We start from the raw sequence: 20,523 nt of genomic DNA, 5'->3' as shown, positions 1-20,523 counted from the left end.
GCAACAATTTTTAGGGTTAGGGTTAGAGTTAGGGTAAGGTTAGTCACACGACCTAAACTGACCAATGACTGACCTATCACGTGACCTAAACTGGCCAATGAGGGGAGCTGCATACAGATACAATGTTGGCATATTGATACAGCAACTGTACGGATAGCCACTGCCTTTAATAAAATACTTTTACTTTAACTCAGCCGCGGCTCCACAGGTGGGCCTGGGCCCACCCATTTTAATCAAGGTCCACCCAGGTGCTGTTCAACCAATAACCAGCCCAAGGAAATTTTTGAGTGAAATCTTTTCAGTCAATCAGCAGTTTGCACCCCACATGTGGAATCTTAAGTCCTCCCTCAGGCTGCTTCGTCACCAGAAAGTTTCTGTCCACATGCTGTGCTTGGCACAGATATGCACAAAGGGCGCATAGTGGGCGAAGCTAAAGCACACTCCGCACGATTGGGACACCCTAGCACTTGCACCCTTCAGCGGGAGTGCGCAACCGAGGGGCGAAATGTGGGTATTGTGACGCAGCCTGGGTTTATCAATGAGGGTCGCCACCTGAGGTCGGAGCTCGTTCACGGTAAAGTGGTTGGCTTATTTTAACTGGCCCATCCTGTTTTCTGGGGGGCCCACCCACAATCAAAAATCCTGGCACCACTACTGCTTTAACCCCAAATTCTGATGACTGAAATAACACTAAAACTACACCAGGGCCAATTTTGGGATCTTACTAAAACTTTACATAGATGGTAGGACAGTCTGCTTTATATGTCTGCTACAGAACTCACTCACACAGACTATAGTGGCTCAAACAAACATGGCAGAGGTGATGTTGGGTTCATGTTGATCAGCAAAAACTAAATTTGTTCAAATGTTCATCAGAAGAAACACAAACAGAGAAATACGCTGAGTTCACCGAAAAAAAAGAACTTTTCAGCCAATCAGAGGCTAATTTTGAGATGGGGCTGGACATGATTTTAAAATGTGTGTGTGTGTGCTCACCAGTACACACTCTCCAGGCTCCAGACACCACAGAGAGTCTGCAGTGCTGATCCTGTGTGTGAACTTTCCCTCCATCAGAGTTTTCTCCCCCGCTTCGTCGTTGACACGCACACACACACTGTTGCTCTGCAGGTGGACTCTCACCTGAGGGGACACACACACACACGCACATGCACACAGAGTCAGAAATAAAATGTTTGGTGTGAGTTAGGCTCTGTCCTGATGAGCTCAACCCTCTCTTACCTGTCGGCCTTTGAGCACTGTCTTTGGTACGAAGACTCGAACCTCCACGTTACTGTAGTCCTGAGACCAGCTGTAATTTTCTCGGATCGCTCCATTGTAGCTGTCGGAGTTGGCTTGGAAAACTTCCTGACTGTTGCAATGCCACACAAGTCACAGGTTAACGTTTGAACAGACTCTGATCTCTCACAACAGAAGCATCGCATTTTTAAAAAATGGTGGGAAATAAAGCATTAAAGCTGCAGTATGTAAGTTTTTTTTGGCATCATTTGCTCAAAAAATCATGATCATCTTTGAGCATATTGTAATCAAAGTGTTTTGAGTGGACAATGAATCTCTTCTTCTCCTGACCCTGTAAATTAAGTTCATAAATCCAGGAGCAAGACGCTGGGCTCCAGCCAATCAGAGATCTTTCTACAAACACGTGTGCTCGCTGAGCTGTTTTGGGCGTTAGTATTGGCTACTTGACTGAAGTCATGCACGTTCACGACCAAATGCAATGGCGGATATTCACAACATTCACAGCATTAAAAAAAGACACCGGTAAGGGAGGCTAAGTTTTGGTTTTGAAACAGAGCGGAGAGAGGATTCTACATACTGCAGCTTTAACTAAAGGAGTTTAGTATCAGACTAACAGTTCAGTATTCACACACACACACACACACGTATTTTTATTGAACATTTAGTCCATATTTCTTTTCTCACCTTTCAGCTGTAGCTGCATGTACAGCCGTCTGGCCTCTCTGAACTTCTGCAGCTTCCTGCTTCGTCTGCTTTAACATCTTGAGGGTCTGAAAGAAAGAGCTCAGACTTCAGCCATTGAAACCAGGACATCGCTTTGACAGCAACAAGCTGCACTGACATGGCTCTGTTAAACAAACCATTTTTTTATCTTTGAAAGCCAAAAACAGATTAATTTTAAGTGTATTAAACTCTGAGCAGTTAATAAGTTATTTATCACTGAACTTGTTTAACAAGTGCACACAGAATACGAAAAGCTAAACTTTAACTCCACTGTCTGAAGTCTGTTAGCATTTTTAGGGTTAGGGTTAGGGTTAAAATATACCTTGTTGCTGTGAGGCAGATGTGCTAACCACTACCCCACCGTGTGCCTGAAAATTTAGGCAAAATTAAGCAATCCTGACTAAAGAGTAAATGTTAAATTTGTAGATTTAAATAGTGCTTTTATGGCAAAGTAGTTCCAAAATGCTTTACAGTATCAGCTCATTCACACAGGATTATGACAGAAAATGTAAATATATTTACAATATTATAAAACAAAGAGTATTTATTTTAACATGATTCAGGAATATCACTGATTTAGTCTTTAAAGTGCTGTACAATATTACAAGAAACATTGGTTACAAAGTTTGCTCACTTAGGACATCTGCCGGTCAACCTTTGTGGGGTGTTATAGGGATATTAGACCTACTTTACTGGTTTCTCACTGGAGATTTTTCGCAGCTTTCATCTTAGCCTGAGTTACCATGACTACCTGTCAGCTGTTCTACAAAGCTGCATTTAATGACATCAAAGTCAAAGTCAAAGTCAGCTTTATTGTCAATTCCTTTGCATGCACAAACATACAAGGGAATCGAGAAGACGTTTCTCACTTCCCACGGTGAACAGATAAAGTGCTCAGGCACAACAGAAAAGACATTCCTATACTAAAGGTAGACATACAATTTTTACAACAGATAAAACATTTACTAATACCAATACTAAAACTAATACTAATATATAAATACTAAATACTAAATACTAAAACTAATACTAATATATAAATACAGTATGTAGGTGGGAGTAGCAGCATGAGTTCCTATATAGTAAAGAAAAATTCTGTATATACAGTAGTAGTGCAAAGAGCAGTCAGTAAAACAGTAATAAATAACAGCATTTTCAGTCTTTTTGCTATTTTGGTGGGGGGGAGGGATTCAGCTGGTGGATATGACTGAGGTGACAGAAGGGAGAGAGTTCAACTTCCTGACAGCTTGGTGGATGAAGCTGTTGGTGAGTCTGGTGGAGCGGGCACGGAGGCTCCTATACCTTCTCCCAGAAGGCAGGACGCTGAACAGACTGTGTGCGGGATGGCTAGCGTCTCTCACAATCGAGGTAGCTTTTCTGGTGAGGCGGGTGGTGTATATGTCTTGCAAGGAGGGGAGTGGGGCACCAATGATCTTGCCTGCTGTGTTCACTATGCGTTGTAGTGCTTTCTTGCTGTGTTCAGTGCAGCTCCCACCCCACACAGTGATACAGCTAGACAGGATGCTTTCGATGGTGCCCTGGTAGAATGTGCACATGATGGGTGGGGGAGCTTTCGCTCGTTTCAGTTTGCGGAGGAAGTAGAGGCGCCGTTGGGCTTTCTTCTCCAGTGATGCAGTGTTGGTGGTCCAGGAGAGGTCCTCACTGATGTCCACCCCCAGGAATTTGGTGCTGCTCACCCTCTCCACAGCAGCACCATCGATGGTCAGTGGTGGGTGTTCGGTGTGGCCTTTTCGGAAGTCGACAACAATCTCCTTGGTTTTGCTGACATTCAGCAGGAGGTTGTTGTCTCCTCACCACGTGGTCAGAAGATTGACCTCCTTCCTGTAGTGGGTCTCGTCGTTCTTGGTGATGAGACCCACCAGTGTTGTGTCGTCCGCAAACTTCACCATGTGGTTGGAGCTGTAGGTTGGTGTGCAGTCGTGAGTCAGTAGGGTGAAGAGCAGGGGACTAAGCACACAGCCTTGGGGGGGCCCTGTGCTGAGTGTGATGCTGCTCGAGGTGTTGCTGCCGACTCGTACTGCTTGTGGCCTCTCACTGAGGAAGTCCAGCAGCCAGTTGCAAAGGGAGGTGTTGAGCCCCAGCTGGTCCAGTTTACAGATGAGTTGTTGTGGAATTATGGTGTTGAATGCCGAACTGAAGTCTATGAACAGCATTCTCACATATGAGTCCGTTGTGTCCAGGTGGGTAAGGGCTGGGTGGAGAGCAGAGCAGATTGCATCCTCTGTGGAGCGTTTTGCTCGGTATGCAAACTGAAAGGGGTCCAGCATGGGGGAGAGGATGGACTTGATGTGAGACATGACTAGCCATTCAAAGCACTTCATGATGATGGAGGTCAGTGCCACAGGGCGATAGTCATTGAAGCAAGATGGAGCAGGTTTCTTTGGCACAGGTATGATGATAGTGGCCTTAAATAAAGCATAAAGCATACTTAAGCACATAATTATTAGACATTCAGGTCTAAATACAGGGGGTGGGTGGGGGTGCTGGGGGTTGGGGAATGAAAACAGTTGTACCAATCTAACAAAAAGTTCAAATCACATAGTTCTATGAATACCAAATGACCGCCAGAGGCGATGCTTTAAGCACTGAATAATCCCCTTCGTGCGTGTGCAGTGCGAGTATGTATAACAATGTCAACTGTGACCCCTGGATGACCTGGAGGAAACTTATGTCTTGAGGTGTCACTCCAGGACACTTTTCTACAGAGAGGCAGATTCACTAAGATCTGAAATATAGAGTGGTAAACCAGAACCGTATATAGAGAGAGTTGCGACAACGGAAGTCCACGTGATTCATGTAGGACTGAATTTGTTAGTGGCGGGTCGTTCGAATCCATTGATTTCTATTGACATAACTGTGATTTTCAGTAATTTGTCATCAATAACTGCATTGACTGACAATGATTACACAGTACACAGTCATATATGTATGTGTATATGCAAAATATGTCTATGTAGTTCCATAAATATTTTTTTTTCTACGTAAATTCGTATTAATAATTAGTGTAAACAGCTTACCTGCTTTTTTGACATAGTTAAGGTTACCATTAATTTGGTTTAAAAATGTGTTAATGTGTATTGTATACAGGATGTTGTCACGATGGGGTTTCATTTTGGAGGGCAGGCAGGAGATCGTGGACTCCCTTCCAGCAGCTTTCTCCTGCTGATTGGCCTCCAGCTGCAATGGATTAGCTGAGTATAAATGTGGAGGCTTGGGTTCACTTCAGTGCTGGGACATTGCTACTTGCTGTTGCTTCTTGCTGTGACTTTGGTTCTTGGTTTTACTTTTTTGTTGTTTTTCTTGTTGGCCTCCCTGGACTGACCATGCCTTTGAGAACAATAAATACTGGTATGATGCACCTGAGCTCAGACTCCGTCCCTGCATTTGGGTCTGCACCCACACATGCCTGTGACAGAATGTCCCAGCCATCAGCAGACCCAGCGGGACCATCGGTGGATTTTGCTGAGATGGACCTGGCAGAAAGAACTGCCTACTGGCAGAGCTACCTTCTGGAGGCCAGGGAGGAGCTTTTATATGGATGGGAGGATGATCCTGTTAGGGATTCCTACTGGGGAACTCGACTGGCTTTGGGAGGACCCCGGAGCCTTCAACGAGGTAGAGGTCGGTCGAAAAGGAAGGGTCAGCCCCGCCAGTCTCCAAGCTCCCAGGTTAGCGTCCCTGTATCTCCTAGCGTCCAGGCTAGCGTCCCTGTATCCCCTAGCTTCCAGGCTAGCGTCCCTGCATCCCCTAGTTTCCAGGCTAGCGTCCCTGTATCCCCTAGCTCCCAGGCTAGCGTCCCTGTATCTCCTAGCTCCCAGGCTAGCGTCCCTGTATCTCCTAGCTCCCAGGCTAGCGTCCCTGTATCTCCTAGCTCCCAGGCTAGCGTCCCTGTATCTCCTAGCTCCCAGGCTAGCGTCCCTGTATCTCCTAGCTCCCAGGCTAGCGTCCCTGTATCTCCTAGCTCCCAGGCGAGCGTTCCAGTGTCTCCTAGCTCCCAGGCTAGCGTTCCAGTGTCTCCTAGCTCCCAGGCTAGCGTTCCAGTGTCTCCTAGCTCCCAGGCTAGCGTTCCTGTGTCTCCTAGCTCCCACTGTTGTCATCTCTCCTTGAAGCTGTTCCATTAAAAGATCTGGGTGAAGGTAGAGAGCCCAACTTACAACAAAAAGACATGGGACAGTCTTCATAATGTTGGACTTTTCTCTCGTGGTCGGGTAGACCCCGAAGGCCTCTGTTCAACGGATGCAGATCTTTCATTGGCACCTTGGTGGAGATGCTCAAATTAATACAGGATAATTCTGGTGGGTCTCATATGAGTATTTGCGTTATTATTAAAAGCAAAGTTAAACGGTTACATAGAATACAGTGTCACATGTGAATAGAGAAATACTATTTGTTGTTATCTGTGTAAGCGTGTGCGCTGGAACATTTCATATCAGCATGTAAAGGTCCGTGAAGCCATGGAATATCCTTTCAATGAGCTTTATAAGGATTTACAATTCAGGTCTGTTTTAAACCAAACTGAAAGGAACAACTAAAATTGATTGAAAGATTTAGGAAAACAGAAACATGGTTTTAGTACATTCAATCTAATTAATGAGTTTCACAAATGTGTAACAGAGATATGACTTACTCGTCCACAAGCAGGTATACAATCAGTCAAACAACCTTGGTATAAATCATGCACATAACATGCATTGTTAATTTGAAAATGTGTAGCTTTTTCCAATATTTGTTGAACACAACAAGGATTAAGTTTATGTTCCCAAGGTGTTTGTTTCACGATGTGACGATGGAGATTACATTTCCTATATTATTGGCATGATAACAAAAAAAAAAACTGACACTGAAATCCACAAAAATGTCATTTTAATATGGAGTTAAACAAAGCTGACTCCTTGTTGTTTTCTTTAAATTGATTGTCCTTCATACTGGGTGGATTTGGTCTCTGTGGTTAATCTATGGTTGCATCTCGTGGCTCTGCGGTTTGCCCTGCAGCTTCTGTTGCGCGTCAAAGTGGAGGCGGTCCAGCACGGCGTGCTCCTCATCATTCTCCACGAAGCGCTCCTTGCGGATTTTGTCGACGTCAATCTCTGCTTCTCCTACCAACACGGCGCTCCACCAAAACTCTGACGCTTTGTTGAGTGACAGCTGGAAGAAGAGGCAAAGCGTACAGGTTTACTGATGCCTTTGAGCGGATTATAGAGCTATGTAAACAGCCTCTACGGAAGATTATCAATCACACTAGACCTAAATTAGCCCAAGAATAGACCACAACTAAACTAAAACTAGACTGAGCTAAATGCAAACAAAGGCAGAAAGAATCAAACTAAGACTGAAATGAATCACATTTTCAACAAACAAGAAACTCCGAGAAAATTCTTTTAAAGACTAAAATTAAAGAGACCTGATTATTTCCAATCAGAGGGTACTTTTGAGGTAGGGGCGGGGCATGATGTTAAATGAACCAATCATAAGTCATCTAAAAAAACTAGGACAAAAATCCGAAAAAAATTGACTTGGCTGACTCCTTTACAGATTTAATAAAGAAAGTGTCTATTTGTACAGTTGCCGTATGGACAACCCTCATTGCTATTGGTATGATAACTGAAGTACACGCACGTAGCATTTTAGGGTTAGGGTTAGGATGAGGTTTAGGGGTAGGTTATAACCCAATATCGCAACAATTTTTAGGGTTAGGGTTAGAGTTAGGGTAAGGTTAGTCACACGACCTAAACTGACCAATGACTGACCTATCACGTGACCTAAACTGGCCAATGAGGGGCGCTGCATACAGATACAATGTTGGCATATTGATACAGCAACTGTACGGATAGCCACTGCCTTTAATAAAATACTTTTACTTTAACTCAGCCGCGGCTCCACAGGTGGGCCTGGGCCCACCCATTTTAATCAAGGTCCACCCAGGTGCTGTTCAACCAATAACCAGCCCAAGGAAATTTTTGAGTGAAATCTTTTCAGTCAATCAGCAGTTTGCACCCCACATGTGGAATCTTAAGTCCTCCCTCAGGCTGCTTCGTCACCAGAAAGTTTCTGTCCACATGCTGTGCTTGGCACAGATATGCACAAAGGGCGCATAGTGGGCGAAGCTAAAGCACACTCCGCACGATTGGGACACCCTAGCACTTGCACCCTTCAGCGGGAGTGCGCAACCGAGGGGCGAAATGTGGGTATTGTGACGCAGCCTGGGTTTATCAATGAGGGTCGCCACCTGAGGTCGGAGCTCGTTCACGGTAAAGTGGTTGGCTTATTTTAACTGGCCCATCCTGTTTTCTGGGGGGCCCACCCACAATCAAAAATCCTGGCACCACTACTGCTTTAACTCCAAATTCTGATGACTGAAATAACACTAAAACTACACCAGGGCCAATTTTGGGATCTTACTAAAACTTTACATAGATGGTAGGACAGTCTGCTTTATATGTCTGCTACAGAACTCACTCACACAGACTATAGTGGCTCAAACAAACATGGCAGAGGTGATGTTGGGTTCATGTTGATCAGCACAAACTAAATTTGTTCAAATGTTCATCAGAAGAAACACAAACAGAGAAATACGCTGAGTTCACCGAAAAAAAAGAACTTTTCAGCCAATCAGAGGCTAATTTTGAGATGGTGCTGGACATGATTTTAAAATGTGTGTGTGTGTGCTCACCAGTACACACACTCCAGGCTCCAGACACCACAGAGAGTCTGCAGTGCTGATCCTGTGTGTGAACTTTCCCTCCATCAGAGTTTTCTCCCCCGCTTCGTCGTTGACACGCACACACACACTGTTGCTCTGCAGGTGGACTCTCACCTGAGGGGACACACACATACATGCACATGCACACAGAGTCAGAAATAAAATGTTTGGTGTGAGTTAGGCTCTGTCCTGATGAGCTCAACCCTCTCTTACCTGTCGGCCTTTGAGCACTGTCTTTGGTACGAAGACTCGAACCTCCACGTTACTGTAGTCCTGAGACCAGCTGTAATTTTCTCGGATTGCTCCATTGTAGCTGTCGGAGTTGGCTTGGAAAACTTCCTGACTGTTGCAATGCCACACAAGTCACAGGTTAACGTTTGAACAGACTCTGATCTCTCACAACAGAAGCATCGCATTTTAAAAAAATGGTGGGAAATAAAGCATTAAAGCTGCAGTATGTAAGTTTTTTTTGGCATCATTTGGTCAAAAAATCATGATCATCTTTGAGCATATTGTAATCAAAGTGTTTTGAGTGGACAATGAATCTCTTCTTCTCCTGACCCTGTACATTAAGTTCATAAATCCAGGAGCATGACGCTGGGCTCCAGCCAATCAGAGATCTTTCTACAAACACGTGTGCTCGCTGAGCTGTTTTGGGCGTTACTATTGGCTACTTGACTGAAGTCATGCACGTTCACGACCAAATGCAATGGCGGATATTCACAACATTCACAGCATTAAAAAAAGACACCGGTAAGGGAGGCTAAGTTTTGGTTTTGAAACAGAGCGGAGAGAGGATTCTACATACTGCAGCTTTAACTAAAGGAGTTTAGTATCAGACTAACAGTTCAGTATTCACACACACATATTTTTATTGAACATTTAGTCCATATTTCTTTTCTCACCTTTCAGTTGTAGCTGCATGTACAGCCGTCTGGCCTCTCTGAACTTCTGCAGCTTCCTGCTTCGTCTGCTTTAACATCTTGAGGGTCTGAAAGAAAGAGCTCAGACTTCAGCCATTGAAACCAGGACATCGCTTTGACAGCAACAAGCTGCACTGACATGGCTCTGTTAAACAAACCATTTTTTTATCTTTGAAAGCCAAAAACAGATTAATTTTAAGTGTATTAAACTCTGAGCAGTTAATAAGTTATTTATCACTCAACTTGTTTAACAAGTGCACACAGAATACGAAAAGCTAAACTTTAACTCCACTGTCTGAAGTCTGTTAGCATTTTTAGGGTTAGGGTTAGGGTTAAAATATACCTTGTTGCTGTGAGGCAGATGTGCTAACCACTACCCCACCGTGTGCCTGAAAATTTAGGCAAAATTAAGCAATCCTGACTAAAGAGTAAATGTTAAATTTGTAGATTTAAATAGTGCTTTTATGGCAAAGTAGTTCCAAAATGCTTTACAGTATCAGCTCATTCACACAGGATTATGACAGAAAATGTAAATATATTTACAATATTATAAAACAAAGAGTATTTATTTTAACATGATTCAGGAATATCACTGATTTAGTCTTTAAAGTGCTGTACAATATTACAAGAAACATTGGTTACAAAGTTTGCTCACTTAGGACATCTGCTGGTCAACCTTTGTAGGGTGTTATAAGGATATTAGACCTACTTTACTGGTTTCTCACTGGAGATTTTTCGCAGCTTTCATCTTAGCCTGAGTTACCATGACTACCTGTCAGCTGTTCTACAAAGCTGCATTTAATGACATCATAAAGCATACTTAAGCACATAATTATTAGACATTCAGGTCTAAATACAGGGGGTGGGTGGGGTGCTGGGGGTTGGGGAATGAAAACAGTTGTACCAATCTAACAAAAAGTTCAAATCACATAGTTCTATGAATCCCAAATGACCGCCAGAGGCGATGCTTTAAGCACTGAATAATCCCCTTCGTGCGTGTGCAGTGCGAGTATGTATAACAATGTCAACTGTGACCCCTGGATGACCTGGAGGAAACTTATGTCTTGAGGTGTCACTCCAGGACACTTTCCTACAGAGAGGCAGATTCACTAAGATCTGAAATATAGAGTGGTAAACCAGAACCGTATATAGAGAGAGTTGCGAAAACGGAAGTCCACGTGATTCATGTGGGACCGAATTTGTTAGTGGCGGGTCGTTCGAATCCATTGATTTCTATTGACATAACTGTTATTTTCAGTAATTTGTCATCAATAACTGCATTGACTGACAATGATTACACAGTACACAGTCATATATGTATGTGTATATGCAAAATATGTCTATGTAGTTCCATAAATAGTTTTTTTTCTAACGTAAATTCGTATTAATAATTAGTGTAAACAGCTTACCTGCTTTTTTGACATAGTTAAGGTTACCATTAATTTGGTTTAAAAATGTGTTAATGTGTATTGCATACATAATGTTGTCACGATGGAGTTTTATTTTGGAGGGCAGGCAGGAGATCGTGGACTCCCTTCCAGCAGCTTTCTCCTGCTGATTGGCCTCCAGCTGCAATGGATTAGCTGAGTATAAATGTGGAGGCTTGGGTTCACTTCAGTGCTGGGACATTGCTACTTGCTGTTGCTTCTTGCTGTGACTTTGGTTCTTGGTTTTACTTTTTTGTTGTTTTTCTTGTTTGCCTCCCTGGACTGACCATGCCTTTGAGAACAATAAATACTGGTATGATGCACCTGAGCTCTGCCTCCGTCCCTGCATTTGGGTCTGCACCCACACATGCCTGTGACAGAATGTCCCAGCCATCAGCAGACCCAGCGGGACCATCGGTGGATTTTGCTGAGATGGACCTGGCAGAAAGAACTGCCTACTGGCAGAGCTACCTTCTGGAGGCCAGGGAGGAGCTTTTATATGGATGGGAGGATGATCCTGTTAGGGATTCCTACTGGGGAACTCGACTGGCTTTGGGAGGACCCCGGAGCCTTCAACGAGGTAGAGGTCGATCGAAAAGGAAGGGTCAGCCCCGCCAGTCTCCAAGCTCCCAGGTTAGCGTCCCTGTATCTCCTAGCGTCCAGGCTAGCGTCCCTGTATCCCCTAGCTTCCAGGCTAGCGTCCCTGTATCCCCTAGCTCCCAGGCTAGCGTCCCTGTATCCCCTAGCTCCCAGGCTAGCGTCCCTGTATCTCCTAGCTCCCAGGCTAGCGTCCCTGTATCTCCTAGCTCCCAGGCTAGCGTCCCTGTATCTCCTAGCTCCCAGGCTAGCGTCCCTGTATCTCCTAGCTCCCAGGCGAGCGTCCCTGTATCTCCTAGCTCCCAGGCGAGCGTTCCAGTGTCTCCTAGCTCCCAGGCGAGCGTTCCAGTGTCTCCTAGCTCCCAGGCTAGCGTTCCAGTGTCTCCTAGCTCCCAGGCTAGCGTTCCTGTGTCTCCTAGCTCCCACTGTTGTCATCTCTCCTTGAAGCTGTTCCATTAAAAGATCTGGGTGAGGTAGAGAGCCCAACTTACAACAAAAAGACATGGGACAGTCTTCATAATGTTGGACTTTTCTCTCGTGGTCGGGGAGACCCCGAAGGCCTCTGTTCAACGGATGCAGATCTTTCATTGGCACCTTGGTGGAGATGCTCAAATTAATACAGGATAATTCTGGTGGGTCTCATATGAGTATTTGCGTTATTATTAAAAGCAACGTTAAACGGTTACATAGAATACAGTGTCACATGTGAATAGAGAAATACTATTTGTTGTTATCTGTGTAAGCGTGTGCGCTGGAACATTTCATAATCAGCATGTAAAGGTCCGTTAAGCCATGGAATATCCTTTCAATGAGCTTTATAAGGATTTACAACTCAGGTCTGTTTTAAACCAAACTGAAAGGAACAACTAAATTTGATTGAAAGATTTAGGAAAACAGAAACATGGTTTTAGTACATTCAATCTAATTAATGAGTTTCACAAATGTGTAACAGAGATATGACTTACTCGTCCACAAGCAGGTATACAATCAGTCAAACAACCTTGGTATAAATCATGCACATAACATGCATTGTTAATTTGAAAATGTGTAGCTTTTTCCAATATTTGTTGAACACAACAAGGATTAAGTTTATGTTCCCAAGGTGTTTGTTTCACGATGTGACGATGGAGATTACATTTCCTATATTATTGGCATGATAACAAAAAAAAAAACTGACTGAAATCCACACAAAAATGTCATTTTAATATGGAGTTAAACAAAGCTGACTCCTTGTTGTTTTCTTTAAATTGATTGTCCTTCATACTGGGTGGATTTGGTCTCTGTGGTTAATCTATGGTAGCATCTCGTGGCTCTGCGGTTTGCCCTGCAGCTTCTGTTGCGCGTCAAAGTGGAGGCGGTCCAGCACGGCGTGCTCCTCATCATTCTCCACGAAGCGCTCCTTGCGGATTTTGTCGACGTCAATCTCTGCTTCTCCTACCAACACGGCGCTCCACCAAAACTCTGACGCTTTGTTGAGTGACAGCTGGAAGAAGAGGCAAAGCGTACAGGTTTACTGATGCCTTTGAGCGGATTATAGAGCTATGTAAACAGCCTCTACGGAAGATTATCAATCACACTAGACCTAAATTAGCCCAAGAATAGACCACAACTAAACTAAAACTAGACTGAGCTAAATGCAAACAAAGGCAGAAAGAATCAAACTAAGACTGAAATGAATCCCATTTTCAACAAACAAGAAACTCAGAGAAAATTCTTTTAAAGACTAAAATTAAAGAGAACTGATTATTTCCAATCAGAGGGTACTTTTGAGGTAGGGGCGGGGCATGATGTTAAATAAACCAATCATAAGTCATCTAAAAGAACTAGGACAAAAATCCTAAAAAAATTGACTTGGCTGACTCCTTTACAGATTTAATAAAGAAAGTGTCTATTTGTACAGTTGCCGTATGGACAACCCTCATTGCTATTGGTATGATTACTGAAGTACACGCACGTAGCATTTTAGGGTTAGGGTTAGGATGAGGTTTAGGGTTTGGGTTAGGTTATAACCCAATATCGCAACAATTTTTAGGGTTAGGGTTAGAGTTAGGGTAAGGTTAGTCACATGACCTAAACTGACCAATGACTGACCTATCACGTGACCTAAACTGGCCAATGAGGGGCGCTGCATACAGATACAATGTTGGCATATTGATACAGCAACCGTACGGATAGCCACTGCCTTTAATAAAATACTTTTACTTTAACTCAGCCACGGCTCCACAGGTGGGCCTGGGCCCACCCATTTTAATCAAGGTCCACCCAGGTGCTGTTCAACCAATAACCTGCCCAAGGAAATTTTTGAGTGAAATCTTTTCAGTCAATCAGCAGTTTGCACCCCACATGTGGAATCTTAAGTCCGCCCACAGGCTGCTTCGTCACCAGAAAGTTGCTGTCCACATGCTGTGCTTGGCACAGATATGCACAAAGGGCGCATAGTGGGCGAAGCTAAAGCACACTCCGCACGATTGGGACACCCTAGCACTTGCACCCTTCAGCGGGAGTGCGCAACCGAGGGGCGAAATGTGGGTATTGTGACGCAGCCTGGGTTTATCAAGGAGGGTCGCCACCTGAGGTCGGAGCTCGTTCACGGTAAAGTGGTTGGCTTATTTTAACTGGCCCATCCTGTTTTCTGGGGGGCCCACCCACAATCAAAAATCCTGGCGCCACTACTGCTTTAACTCCAAATTCTGATGACTGAAATAACACTAAAACTACACCAGGGCCAATTTTGGGATCTTACTAAAACTTTACATAGATGGTAGGACAGTCTGCTTTATATGTTTGCTACAGAACTCACTCACACAGACTATAGTGGCTCAAACAAACATGGCAGAGGTGATGTTGGGTTCATGTTGATCAGCACAAACTAAATTTGTTCAAATGTTCATCAGAAGAAACACAAACAGAGAAATACGCTGAGTTCACCGAAAAAAAAAAGAACTTTTCAGCCAATCAGAGGCTAATTTTGAGATGGGGCTGGACATGATTTTAAAATGTGTGTGTGTGTGCTCACCAGTACACACTCTCCAGGCTCCAGACACCACAGAGAGTCTGCAGTGCTGATCCTGTGTGTGAACTTTCCCTCCATCAGAGTTTTCTCCCCCGCTTCGTCGTTGACACGCACACACACACTGTTGCTCTGCAGGTGGACTCTCACCTGAGGGGACACACACACAGACGCACATGCACACAGAGTCAGAAATAAAATGTTTGGTGTGAGTTAGGCTCTGTCCTGATGAGCTCAACCCTCTCTTACCTGTCGGCCTTTGAGCACTGTCTTTGGTACGAAGACTCGAACCTCCACGTTACTGTAGTCCTGAGACCAGCTGTAATTTTCTCGGATCGCTCCATTGTAGCTGTCGGAGTTGGCTTGGAAAACTTCCTGACTGTTGCAATGCCACACAAGTCACAGGTTAACGTTTGAACAGACTCTGATCTCTCACAACAGAAGCATCGCATTTTTAAAAAATGGTGGGAAATAAAGCATTAAAGCTGCAGTATGTAAGTTTTTTTTGGCATCATTTGCTCAAAAAATCATAATCCTCTTTGAGCATATTGTAATCAAAGTGTTTTGAGTGGACAATGAATCTCTTCTTCTCCTGACCCTGTACATTAAGTTCATAAATCCAGGAGCATGACGCTGGGCTCCAGCCAATCAGAGATCTTTCTACAAACACGTGTGCTCGCTGAGCTGTTTTGGGCGTTACTATTGGCTACTTGACTGAAGTCATGCACGTTCACGACCAAATGCAATGGCGGATATTCACAACATTCACAGCATTAAAAAAAGACACCGGTAAGGGAGGCTAAGTTTTGGTTTTGAAACAGAGCGGAGAGAGGATTCTACATACTGCAGCTTTAACTAAAGGAGTTTTAGTATCAGACTAACAGTTCAGTATTCACACCACACACACACACACGTATTTTTATTGAACATTTAGTCCATATTTCTTTTCTCACCTTTCAGCTGTAGCTGCATGTACAGCCGTCTGGCCTCTCTGAACTTCTGCAGCTTCCTGCTTCGTCTGCTTTAACATCTTGAGGGTCTGAAAGAAAGAGCTCAGACTTCAGCCATTGAAACCAGGACATCGCTTTGACAGCAACAAGCTGCACTGACATGGCTCTGTTAAACAAACCATTTTTTTATCTTTGAAAGCCAAAAACAGATTAATTTTAAGTGTATTAAACTCTGAGCAGTTAATAAGTTATTTATCACTGAACTTGTTTAACAAGTGCACACAGAATACGAAAAGCTAAACTTTAACTCCACTGTCTGAAGTCTGTTAGCATTTTTAGGGTTAGGGTTAGGGTTAAAATATACCTTGTTGCTGTGAGGCAGATGTGCTAACCACTACCCCACCGTGTGCCTGAAAAATTTAGGCAAAATTAAGCAATCCTGACTAAAGAGTAAATGTTAAATTTGTAGATTTAAATAGTGCTTTTATGGCAAAGTAGTTCCAAAATGCTTTACAGTATCAGCTCATTCACACAGGATTATGACAGAAAATGTAAATACATTTACAATATTATAAAACAAAGAGTATTTATTTTAACATGATTCAGGAATATCACTGATTTAGTCTTTAAAGTGCTGTACAATATTACAAGAAACATTGGTTACAAAGTTTGCTCACTTAGGACATCTGCTGGTTAACCTTTGTGGGGTGTTATAAGGATATTAGACCTACTTTACTGGTTTCTCACTGGAGATTTTTCGCAGCTTTCATCTTAGCCTGAGTTACCATGACTACCTGTCAGCTGTTCTACAAAGCTGCATTTAATGACATCAAAGTCAAAGTCAAAGTCAGCTTTATTGTCAATTCCTTTGCATGCACAAACATACAAGGGAATCGAGAAGACGTTTCTCACTTCCCACGGTGAACAGATAAAGTGCTCAGGCACAACAGAAAAGACATTCCTATACTAAAGGTAGACATACAAATTTTACAACAGATAAAACATTTACTAATACCAATACTAAAACTAATACTAATATATAAATACTAAATACTAAAACTAATACTAATATATAAATACAGTATGTAGGTGGGAGTAGCAGCATGAGTTCTATATAGTTAAAGAAAAATTCTGTATATACAGTAGTAGTGCAAAGAGCAGTCAGTAAAACAGTAATAAATAACAGCATTTTCAGTCTTTTTGCTATTTTGGTGGGGGGGAGGGATTCAGCTGGTGGATATGACTGAGGTGACAGAAGGGAGAGAGTTCAACTTCCTGACAGCTTGGTGGATGAAGCTGTTGGTGAGTCTGGTGGAGCGGGCATGGAGGCTCCTATACCTTCTCCCAGAAGGCAGGACGCTGAACAGACTGTGTGCGGGATGGCTAGCGTCTCTCACACTCGAGGTAGCTTTTCTGGTGAGGCGGGTGGTGTATATGTCTTGCAAGGAGGGGAGTGGGGCACCAATGATCTTGCCTGCTGTGTTCACTATGCGTTGTAGTGCTTTCTTGCTGTGTTCAGTGCAGCTCCCACCCCAAACAGTGATACAGCTAGACAGGATGCTTTCGATGGTGCCCTGGTAGAATGTGCACATGATGGGTGGGGGAGCTTTCGCTCGTTTCAGTTTGCGGAGGAAGTAGAGGCGCCGTTGGGCTTTCTTCTCCAGTGATGCAGTGTTGGTGGTCCAGGAGAGGTCCTCACTGATGACCACCCCCAGGAATTTGGTGCTGCTCACCCTCTCCACAGCAGCACCATCGATGGTCAGTGGTGGGTGTTCGGTGTGGCCTCTTCGGAAGTCGACAACAATCTCCTTGGTTTTGCTGACATTCAGCAGGAGGTTGTTGTCTCTGCACCACGTGGTCAGAAGATTGACCTCCTTCCTGTAGTGGGTCTCGTCGTTCTTGGTGATGAGACCCAGCAGTGTTGTGTCGTCCGCAAACTTCACCATGTGGTTGGAGCTGTAGGTTGGTGTGCAGTCGTGAGTCAGTAGGGTGAAGAGCAGGGGACTAAGCACACAGCCTTGGGGGGCCCCTGTGCTGAGTGTGATGCTGCTCGAGGTGTTGCTGCCGACTCGTACTGCTTGTGGCCTCTCACTGAGGAAGTCCAGCAGCCAGTTGCAAAGGGAGGTGTTGAGCCCCAGCTGGTCCAGTTTACAGATGAGTTGTTGTGGAATTATGGTGTTGAATGCCGAACTGAAGTCTATGAACAGCATTCTCACATATGAGTCCGTTGTGTCCAGGTGGGTAAGGGCTGGGTGGAGAGCAGAGCAGATTGCATCCTCTGTGGAGCGTTTTGCTCGGTATGCAAACTGAAAGGGGTCCAGCATGGGGGAGAGGATGGACTTGATGTGAGACATGACTAGCCATTCAAAGCACTTCATGATGATGGAGGTCAGTGCCACAGGGCGATAGTCATTGAAGCAAGATGGAGCAGGTTTCTTTGGCACAGGTATGATGATAGTGGCCTTAAATAAAGCATAAAGCATACTTAAGCACATAATTATTAGACATTCAGGTCTAAATACAGGGGGTGCTGGGGGTTGGGGAATGAAAACAGTTGTACCAATCTAACAAAAAGTTCAAATCACATAGTTCTATGAATCCCAAATGACCGCCAGAGGCGATGCTTTAAGCACTGAATAATCCCCTTCGTGCGTGTGCAGTGCGAGTATGTATAACAATGTCAACTGTGACCCCTGGATGACCCGGAGGAAACTTATGTCTTGAGGTGTCACTCCAGGACACTTTTCTACAGAGAGGCAGATTCACTAAGATCTGAAATATAGAGTGGTAAACCAGAACCGTATATAGAGAGAGTTGCGACAACGGAAGTCCACGTGATTCATGTAGGACTGAATTTGTTAGTGGCGGGTCGTTCGAATCCATTGATTTCTATTGACATAACTGTGATTTTCAGTAATTTGTCATCAATAACTGCATTGACTGACAATGATTACACAGTACACAGTCATATATGTATGTGTATATGCAAAATATGTCTATGTAGTTCCATAAATATTTTTTTTTCTACGTAAATTCGTATTAATAATTAGTGTAAACAGCTTACCTGCTTTTTTGACATAGTTAAGGTTACCATTAATTTGGTTTAAAAATGTGTTAATGTGTATTGTATACAGGATGTTGTCACGATGGGGTTTCATTTTGGAGGGCAGGCAGGAGATCGTGGACTCCCTTCCAGCAGCTTTCTCCTGCTGATTGGCCTCCAGCTGCAATGGATTAGCTGAGTATAAATGTGGAGGCTTGGGTTCACTTCAGTGCTGGGACATTGCTACTTGCTGTTACTTCTTGCTGTGACTTTGGTTCTTGGTTTTACTTTTTTGTTGTTTTTCTTGTTGGCCTCCCTGGACTGACCATGCCTTTGAGAACAATAAATACTGGTATGATGCACCTGAGCTCAGACTCCGTCCCTGCATTTGGGTCTGCACCCACACATGCCTGTGACAGAATGTCCCAGCCATCAGCAGACCCAGCGGGACCATCGGTGGATTTTGCTGAGATGGACCTGGCAGAAAGAACTGCCTACTGGCAGAGCTACCTTCTGGAGGCCAGGGAGGAGCTTTTATATGGATGGGAGGATGATCCTGTTAGGGATTCCTACTGGGGAACTCGACTGGCTTTGGGAGGACCCCGGAGCCTTCAACGAGGTAGAGGTCGGTCGAAAAGGAAGGGTCAGCCCCGCCAGTCTCCAAGCTCCCAGGTTAGCGTCCCTGTATCTCCTAGCGTCCAGGCTAGCGTCCCTGTATCCCCTAGCTTCCAGGCTAGCGTCCCTGCATCCCCTAGTTTCCAGGCTAGCGTCCCTGTATCCCCTAGCTTCCAGGCTAGCGTCCCTGTATCTCCTAGCTTCCAGGCTAGCGTCCCTGTATCCCCTAGCTCCCAGGCTAGCGTCCCTGTATCTCCTAGCTCCCAGGCTAGCGTCCCTGTATCTCCTAGCTCCCAGGCTAGCGTCCCTGTATCTCCTAGCTCCCAGGCTAGCGTCCCTGTATCTCCTAGCTCCCAGATGAGCGTTCCAGTGTCTCCTAGCTCCCAGGCTAGCGTTCCAGTGTCTCCTAGCTCCCAGGCTAGCGTTCCAGTGTCTCCTAGCTCCCAGGCTAGCGTTCCTGTGTCTCCTAGCTCCCACTGTTGTCATCTCTCCTTGAAGCTGTTCCATTAAAAGATCTGGGTGAAGGTAGAGAGCCCAACTTACAACAAAAAGACATGGGACAGTCTTCATAATGTTGGACTTTTCTCTCGTGGTCGGGTAGACCCCGAAGGCCTCTGTTCAACGGATGCAGATCTTTCATTGGCACCTTGGTGGAGATGCTCAAATTAATACAGGATAATTCTGGTGGGTCTCATATGAGTATTTGCGTTATTATTAAAAGCAAAGTTAAACGGTTACATAGAATACAGTGTCACATGTGAATAGAGAAATACTATTTGTTGTTATCTGTGTAAGCGTGTGCACTGGAACATTTCATAATCAGCATGTAAAGGTCCGTGAAGCCATGGAATATCCTTTCAATGAGCTTTATAAGGATTTACAATTCAGGCCTGTTTTAAACCAAACTGAAAGGAACAACTAAATTTGATTGAAAGATTTAGGAAAACAAAAACAGGGTTTTAGTACATTCAATCTAATTAATGAGTTTCACAAATGTGTAACAGAGATATGACTTACTCGTCCACAAGCAGGTATACAATCAGTCAAACAACCTTGGTATAAATCATGCACATAACATGCATTGTTAATTTGAAAATGTGTAGCTTTTTCCAATATTTGTTGAACACAACAAGGATTAAGTTTATGTTCCCAAGGTGTTTGTTTCACGATGTGACGATGGAGATTACATTTCCTATATTATTGGCATGATAACAAAAAAAAAACTGACACTGAAATCCACAAAAATGTCATTTTAAT

At 44.0% G+C, this 20,523-nt stretch overlaps 2 protein-coding genes across 5 annotated transcripts; both read right to left on the bottom strand.

Annotated features, from left to right (window-relative positions):
- Nucleotides 1–6,893: 6,893 nt before the first annotated feature.
- LOC114467216 (nudC domain-containing protein 3-like) lies at nt 6,894–11,067 on the bottom strand. 2 transcript variants are annotated; one of them, XM_028453362.1, is made up of 5 exons: nt 11,034–11,067; nt 9,607–9,692; nt 8,915–9,044; nt 8,672–8,815; nt 6,894–7,146 (listed from the first exon to the last, which is right to left on the bottom strand). In XM_028453362.1, the coding sequence occupies exons 1-5, from the start codon at nt 11,061–11,063 to the stop codon at nt 6,955–6,957; spliced, it is 582 nt and encodes a 193-aa protein (XP_028309163.1). In that variant the 5' UTR covers nt 11,064–11,067; the 3' UTR covers nt 6,894–6,954. The 2 variants fall into 2 exon arrangements, with proteins under 2 accessions (XP_028309163.1, XP_028309173.1); XM_028453372.1 differs by lacking the exon at nt 11,034–11,067 and adding an exon at nt 10,334–10,387.
- Nucleotides 11,068–12,921: 1,854 nt separating this feature from the next.
- On the bottom strand, nt 12,922–20,450 carry LOC114468827 (nudC domain-containing protein 3-like). Of its 3 annotated transcripts, none has more exons than XM_028455952.1 (5): nt 20,284–20,450; nt 15,612–15,697; nt 14,908–15,037; nt 14,665–14,808; nt 12,922–13,131 (listed from the first exon to the last, which is right to left on the bottom strand). In XM_028455952.1, exons 2-5 carry the CDS (start codon nt 15,686–15,688, stop codon nt 12,940–12,942), a joined length of 543 nt encoding a protein of 180 aa, XP_028311753.1. In that variant the 5' UTR covers nt 15,689–15,697; nt 20,284–20,450; the 3' UTR covers nt 12,922–12,939. The 3 variants fall into 3 exon arrangements, with proteins under 3 accessions (XP_028311753.1, XP_028311734.1, XP_028311742.1); XM_028455933.1 differs by lacking the exon at nt 20,284–20,450 and adding an exon at nt 16,286–16,457; XM_028455941.1 differs by lacking the exon at nt 20,284–20,450 and adding an exon at nt 16,340–16,385.
- Nucleotides 20,451–20,523: the final 73 nt, after the last annotated feature.

Source organism: Gouania willdenowi, chromosome 1 (assembly GCF_900634775.1).
Source record: "Gouania willdenowi chromosome 1, fGouWil2.1, whole genome shotgun sequence".
Classification (NCBI taxonomy): Eukaryota; Metazoa; Chordata; class Actinopteri; order Blenniiformes; family Gobiesocidae; genus Gouania; species Gouania willdenowi.
Note: the sequence above shows the minus strand (reverse complement) of the source record. Positions and strands in the feature narration are given on the sequence as shown.

Coding starts and splice junctions, on each gene's coding strand:
- LOC114468827 (XM_028455952.1), bottom strand. CDS start 15,688: ATGTTAAAGCAGACGAAGCAGGAAGCTGCAGAAGTTCAGAGAGGCCAG. Junction 15,038..15,611: donor CATGCAGCTACAGCTGAAAG/GTGAGAAAAGAA, acceptor GCATTGCAACAG/TCAGGAAGTTTTCCAAGCCA. Junction 13,132..14,664: donor AGCCTGGAGAGTGTGTACTG/GTGAGCACACAC, acceptor CTCTTCTTCCAG/CTGTCACTCAACAAAGCGTC.
- LOC114467216 (XM_028453362.1), bottom strand. CDS start 11,063: ATGGTAACCTTAACTATGTCAAAAAAGCAG. Junction 9,045..9,606: donor CATGCAGCTACAACTGAAAG/GTGAGAAAAGAA, acceptor GCATTGCAACAG/TCAGGAAGTTTTCCAAGCCA. Junction 8,816..8,914: donor CAGTGCTCAAAGGCCGACAG/GTAAGAGAGGGT, acceptor GTGTCCCCTCAG/GTGAGAGTCCACCTGCAGAG.